This window comes from Eriocheir sinensis, chromosome 64 (genome assembly GCF_024679095.1).
Source record: "Eriocheir sinensis breed Jianghai 21 chromosome 64, ASM2467909v1, whole genome shotgun sequence".
NCBI classification, from domain to species: Eukaryota; Metazoa; Arthropoda; class Malacostraca; order Decapoda; family Varunidae; genus Eriocheir; species Eriocheir sinensis.
Genome location: NC_066572.1, coordinates 1,874,566 through 1,882,065, shown reverse-complemented (window position 1 = coordinate 1,882,065; position 7,500 = coordinate 1,874,566). Strand labels below are relative to the sequence as shown.

The window sequence follows — 7,500 nt, the reverse complement described above, 5'->3', positions numbered from 1 at the left end:
CCCGTGGCTTTAGGGTGAGACGAAGTTAATCCTTACAACATGGATTCTCTTGTCGTCCCTGAATCCAGTGCTGTGACAAATGACCTCTGGAAAATAGCAAGGGGGTGAAGGGGAACAAAGCCTGTCTAGTAAGGGGATTGATGTTGGCATGGCTCCCTCGTTTGGTGAGATGTTGGGTTCATGTGTCGCGTGGTGGTGTGGCACTGTGGCAGAAACATGCAGTGTAGTGCCAGAATGCAGTGCCGTGACAAATGACCTCTGGAAAATAGCAAGGGGAACAAAGGCTGTCTAGTAAGGGGATTGATGTTGGCATGGCTCCCTCGTTTGGTGAGATGTTGGGTTTATGTGTCGCGTGGTGGTGGCACTGTGGCAGAATGCAGTGCAGTGCCAGAATGCAGTGCAGTGAGAAATGACCTCTGGAAAATAGAAAGGGGTACAAAGGTTGGTATTGTCAAATGCTCCCGCCCCTTACACCAACTATTTCTAGAGGCCAAAAAGGAGGTTAATCGAGTTCTAATGAGTGTTCTTTTAGGTTCACCGTACAGAAGAAGGCGCAGACTACCACCAGGGTCATAAAGATACCTCTGGAAATGCCTTAAACTCCCACGAAAGACTAGTAAATTACGTGTTCTTGGGCGCAGAAATGTTTAAAAATATGGCCCAAAGCCTCTCCAGTAAGGGGATCGATGTTGGCATGGCTCCCTCGTTTGGTGAGATGTTGGGTTCATGTGTCGCGTGGTGGTGTGGCACTGTGGCAGAATGCAGTGCAGTGCCAGAATGCAGTGCAGTGAGAAATGACCTCTGGAAAATAGCAAGGGGGTGAGGGGAACAAAGCCTGTCTAGTAAGGGGATTGATGTTGGCATGGCTCCCTCGTTTGGTGAGATGTTGGGTTTATGTGTCATGTGGTGGTGTGGCACTGTGGCAGGATGCAGTGCAGTGCCAGAATGCAGTGCAGTGAGAAATGACCTCTGGAAAATAGCAAGGGGGTGAAGGGGAACAAAGCCTGTCTAGTAAGGGGATTGATGTTGGCATGGCTCCCTCGTTTGGTGAGATGTTGGGTTCATGTGTTATGTGGTGGGGTGGCACTGTGGCAGAATGCAGTGCAGTGCCAGAATGCAGTGCAGTGACAAATGACCTCTGGAAAATAGCAAAGGGTTGAAGGGGGACAAAGCCTGTCTAGTAAGGGGATTGATGTTGGCATGGCTCCCTCGTTTGGTGAGATGTTGGGTTTATGTCATGTGGTGGTGTGGCGCTGTGGCAGAAACATGCAGTGCCGGGCTGGTGGTGACGGGCTGCAGTGGGTCAGTGAGTGATTTCTGTAAAACAAATTCCTCCATAACAGACATATTTTGTCCAGAAGTAAGAATTCAACCCTTAGAATTACATAACTGCACACCTGACCCTTAGAATTACATAACAGCACACATGACCCTTAGAATTACATAACAGCACACCTGACCCTTAGAATTACATAACAGCACACCTGACCCTTAGAATTACATAACAGCACACCTGACCCTTAGAATTACATAACAGCACACCTGACCCTTAGAATTACATAACAGCATACCTGACCCTTAGAATTACATACCAGCACACCTGACCCTTAGAATTCCATAACAGCACACCTGACCCTTAGAATTACATAACAGCACACCTGACCCTTAGAATTACATAACAGCACACCTGACCCTTAGAATTACATAACAGCACACCTGACCCTTAGAATTACATAACAGCACACCTGACCCTTAGAATTACATAACACACCTGACCCTTAGAATTACATACCAGCACACCTGACCCTTAGAATTACATAACAGCACACCTGACCCTTAGAATTACATAACAGCACACCTGACCCTTAGAATTACATAACAGCACACCTGACCCTTAGAATTACATAACAGCACACCTGACCCTTAGAATTACATAACAGCACACCTGACCCTTAGAATTACATAACAGCACACCTGACCCTTAGAATTACATAACAGCACACCTGACCCTTAGAATTACATACCAGCACACCTGACCCTTAGAATTACATAACAGCACACCTGACCCTTAGAATTACATAACAGCACACCTGACCCTTAGAATTACATACCAGCACACCTGGCCCTTAGAATTACATAACAGCACACCTGACCCTCAGAATTACATAACAGCACACCTGACCCTTAGAATTACATAACAGCACACCTGACCCTTAGAATTACATAACAGCACACCTGACCCTTAGAATTACATAACAGCACACCTGACCCTTAGAATTACATAACAGCACACCTGACCCTTAGAATTACATAACAGCACACCTGACCCTTAGAATTACATAACAGCACACCTGACCCTCAGAATTACATAACAGCACACCTGACCCTTAGAATTACATAACAGCACACCTGACCCTTAGAATTACATAACAGCACACCTGACCCTTAGAATTACATAACTGCACACCTGACCCTTAGAATTACATAACAGCACACCTGACCCTTAGAATTACATAACATCACACCTGACCCTTAGAATTACATAACAGCACACCTGACCCTTAGAATTACATAACATCACACCTGACCCTTAGAATTACATAACAGCACACCTGACCCTTAGAATTACATAACATCACACCTGACCCTTAGAATTACATAACAGCACACCTGACCCTTAGAATTACATAACATCACACCTGACCCTTAGAATTACATAACAGCACACCTGACCCTTAGAATTACATAACATCACACCTGACCCTTAGAATTACATAACATCACACCTGACCCTTAGAATTACATAACAGCACACCTGACCCTTAGAATTACATAACATCACACCTGACCCTTAGAATTACATACAGCACACCTGACCCTTAGAAATAAATAAAAGCACACCAGACCCTTAGAAAAACATAAAAGCACAACTGACCATTACAAATACAGAACAGCACACCTGACCCTTAGAATTACATAACAGCACACCTGACCCTTAGAATTACATAGCACACCTGACCCTTAGAATTTCATAACAGCACACCTGACCCTTAGAATTACATAACAGCACACCTGACCCTTAGAATTACATAACACACCTGACCCTTAGAATTACATAACAGCACACCTGACCCTTAGAATTACATAACAGCACACCTGACCCTTAGAATTACATAACAGCACACCTGACCCTTAGAATTACATAACAGCACACCTGACCCTTAGAATTACATAACAGCACACCTGACACTAAACACATAGCTTATGGCACACTTGTGAGACCAACACTGGGATGCTGCTCCACGATAGATTGATAGACTACAGCACATCAACACCAAGGCAGCTAGCAGGTACATCGCAAACAGTTACACTCCAACGCCTGACATCAAAACACAGATCACACACACAGACACATTGATAGGGCGCAACACATCAACACCAAGGCGGGTAGTAGGTTCATCGCAAACAGTTACACTCCAGCGCCCGACATCAAAACACGGATCACACACACAGATATACACAGACCCTCTTCACATACGCAGACCAGCACACAGACTTACACGTATGTACAAGATCACAAACACTCACACTGACCCACAAACATACCTATCGTCACAGTTCCTGGACACCTAACCTAACCTTACCTAACCTAACCTTGCCTTGCCTATCGTCACAACTCCTGGACACCTAACCTAACCTAACCTTACCTTACCTTGCCTTGCCTATCGTCACAACTCCTGGACACCTAACCTAACCTAACCTTGCCTTGCCTATCGTCACAACTCCTGGACACCTAACCTAACCTTACCTTGCCTTGCCTATCGTCACAACTCCTGGACACCTAACCTAACCTAACCTTACCTTGCCTTGCCTATCGTCACAACTCCTGGACACCTAACCTAACCTTACCTTGCCTTGCCTATCGTCACAACTCCTGGACACCTAACCTAACCTTGCCTTGCCTATCGTCACAACTCCTGGACACCTAACCTAACCTAACCTAACCTTACCTTGCCTATCGTCACAGCTCCTGGACACCTAACCTAACCTAACCTTACCTTACCTTGCCTTGCCTATCGTCACAACTCCTGGACACCTAACCTAACCTAACCTAACCTTACCTTGCCTTGCCTATCGTCACAACTCCTGGACACCTAACCTTACCTTACCTTGCCTATCGTCACAGCTCCTGGACACCTAACCTAACCTAACCTAACCTAACCTTGCCTTGCCTATCGTCACAACTCCTGGACACCTAACCTTACCTTGCCTTGCCTATCGTCACAGCTCCTGGACACCTAACCTAACCTAACCTAACCTAACCTTGCCTTGCCTATCGTCACAACTCCTGGACACCTAACCTAACCTAACCTTACCTTGCCTTGCCTATCGTCACAACTCCTGGACACCTAACCTAACCTAACCTTGCCTTGCCTATCGTCACAACTCCTGGACACCTAACCTAACCTAACCTAACCTTACCTTGCCTATCGTCACAGCTCCTGGACACCTAACCTAACCTAACCTAACCTTACCTTACCTTGCCTATCGTCACAACTCCTGGACACCTAACCTAACCTAACCTTGCCTTGCCTATCGTCACAACTCCTGGACACCTAACCTAACCTAACCTTGCCTTGCCTATCGTCACAACTCCTGGACACCTAACCTAACTAACTTGCCTTGCCTATCGTCACATCTCCTGGACACCTAACCTAACCTAACCTAACCTAACCTTGCCTATCGTCACAACTCCTGGTCACCTAACCTAACCTAACCTAACCTTACCTTGCCTTGCCTATCGTCACAGCTCCTGGACACCTAACCTAACCTAACCTAACCTAACCTTGCCTTGCCTATCGTCACAGCTCCTGGACACCTAACCTAACCTAACCTAACCTAACCTTGCCTTGCCTATCGTCACAACTCCTGGACACCTAACCTAACCTAACCTAACCTTACCTTGCCTTGCCTATCGTCACAACTCCTGGACACCTAACCTAACCTAACCTAACCTTACCTTGCCTATCGTCACAACTCCTGGACACCTAACCTAACCTAACCTTACCTTATCTTGCCTAGCGTCACAACTCCTGGACACCTAACCTAACCTAACCTAACCTTACCTTGCCTATCGTCACAACTCCTGGACACCTAACCTAACCTAACCTAACCTTGCCTTGCCTATCGTCACAACTCCTGGACACCTAACCTAACCTAACCTAACCTAACCTAACCTTACCTTGCCTATCGTCACAACTCCTGCAAACCTAACCTAACCTAACCTACCCTTGCCTTGCCTATCGTCACAACTCCTGGACACCTAACCTAACCTAACCTAACCTTGCCTTGCCTATCGTCACAACTCCTGGACACCTAACCTAACCTAACCTTACCTTGCCTATCGTCACAACTCCTGGACACCTAACCTAACCTAACCTTGCCTTGCCTATCGTCACAACTCCTGGACACCTAACCTAACCTAACCTAACCTTACCTTACCTTGCCTATCGTCACAGCTCCTGGGAACCTTACCTTACCTAACCTAACCTTACCTTGCCTATCGTCACAACTCCTGGGAACCTAACCTAACCTAACCTTACCTTACCTTGCCTATGGTCACAACTCCTGGGCACCTAACCTAACCTAACCTAACCTTACCTTGCCTATGGTCACAACTCCTGGGCACCTAACCTAACCTAACCTAACCTTACCTTGCCTATCGTCACAACTCCTGGACACCTAACCTAACCTAACCTAACCTTACCTTACCTTGCCTATCGTCACAGCTCCTTACCTAACCTAACCTAACCTAACCTAACCTTGCCTTGCCTATCGTCACAGCTCCTTACCTAACCTAACCTAACCTAACCTTACCTATCGTCACAGCTCCTTACCTAACCTAACCTAACCTTGCCTATCGTCACAGCTCCTTACCTAACCTAACCTAACCTAACCTTACCTATCGTCACAGCTCCTGGACACCTAATCTTACCTAACCTAACCACATACATAGCCTCAGGGGAAGAGAAGAGAGGGTCACAAATCTAATCATAACCCTTCTTCACCAACCTGCTCACCTCTCGTCATCTCCCTATCATCATCACAGCTCCTGGACACCTTCTTCAGCTTCATGGCCAGAAAGACGGACTTCTACACTGGGGCGCCCAAGGAGACCAGCGAGAAGGTGAGGACGGAGACGGGAGGAGGAGGAGGAGGGATAGATAGACAGAGAAGAAGATAGGAGATAGAGAATAAGGCAGAAAGAGGATGAAGAAGAGGAGATGAGAGGGAAAGATATTAAGATAGAGTAGATAGGAGGAGGAAGAGAGACAAGGAAAAGATAAAGATAGATAAAGAAAGTTAAATAAGGAGAAAGAATGAAGGAAATAATTAAACAGTAGAGAGAAAAAAGATTAACATTATTTAGTGTATATATTTATGTATGATTCTATGTATTAAAAGCATGTATATATTTTTTGATCGTGGACTAATCTATTTTTCTCTCCCTCCGTTTCCACTCTTCCGCTGAACCTCCCTCCACCTCTAACCACCTACCGTTCCGCTTACTTTCCATCCACTTCTACCGATCTCTCAACCACCTTCCACCGATGCCCACATTCCTTCCTTCCTTCCTTCCTTCCTCCTTCTCCTCCTCCTCCTCCTCTTTATCATATATTCTCTTTCTGTTCCTCTTCCTCTTCTCCTCCTCCTCCTCCTCCTCCTCCTCCTCCTCCTCCTCCTTACAGATGGTCCTGGAAAAATTCAAGAAATACCAAAAACTCGCATTTGCCGAACATGACAAAAAGAAAGCAGAGAACGAGGAGAGAGAGAGGAGGAAGCAGGAGAGGTTGAGGAAGAAGAAGGAGGAGGAGGAGGAGGAGGAGAGGAAGAGGAAGGGAGGAGCGGAGGAGCCAAAGATTAAGGAGTTGACGGAGGAGGAGGCGAAGGAGCTGGAGAGGAAGCTGTTGAAGGTATGTGCGTGCGTTTGTGTGTGTGTGTGTTTGGAACTGTTTTTTTGCTATATTCTTTTCTAAATTGTTTGCTTGAATGTTTTTTGTTTAATAAAGCGATTTCTTCTTTCTCAGGACACGACAGCAGCGCCAGACACGTCCACAAAGGAGGAAGATGTTAAAGAGAAGGAAGGAGAGATTGAGAAGAAGAAGGAGGAGAAGGAGGAGGAGAAGAAGGAGGAGGAGGAGGACGACGAGCAGAACAAAGGAAAGATTAAACCCAACGCAGGGAACGGAGCGGACCTTGAAAAGTACCGGTGGACGCAAACACTACAGGAGGTTGAGGTAAGTACAGGCCTGATACTTAATACTTATACTTAAGGTTATTTTCATTGTTATTATTATTATTTTCATGCCCTGGAAAAAACAACAACAAGAAAAACTAACATTCTACGACTTGGAATTTAATATATCTCCAGGAGGAGGAGGAGGAGGAGGAGGAGGAGGAGGAAGACACAGGAGAAGAAGAAGAAAATGAAATGAACCC

At 45.9% G+C, this 7,500-nt stretch overlaps 1 protein-coding gene across 1 annotated transcript in view; it reads left to right on the top strand.

Moving 5' to 3' along the window:
- LOC126987206 (nuclear migration protein nudC-like) overlaps positions 1-7,500 on the top strand; it is a 46,220-nt gene that overhangs the window by 431 nt on the left and 38,289 nt on the right. Inside the window, exons 2-4 of the mRNA XM_050844022.1 lie at positions 6,110-6,187; positions 6,750-6,974; positions 7,089-7,298. Of these exons, the coding sequence (XP_050699979.1) occupies positions 6,110-6,187; positions 6,750-6,974; positions 7,089-7,298 (513 nt within the window). The remainder of the gene's footprint in view (positions 1-6,109; positions 6,188-6,749; positions 6,975-7,088; positions 7,299-7,500) is intronic.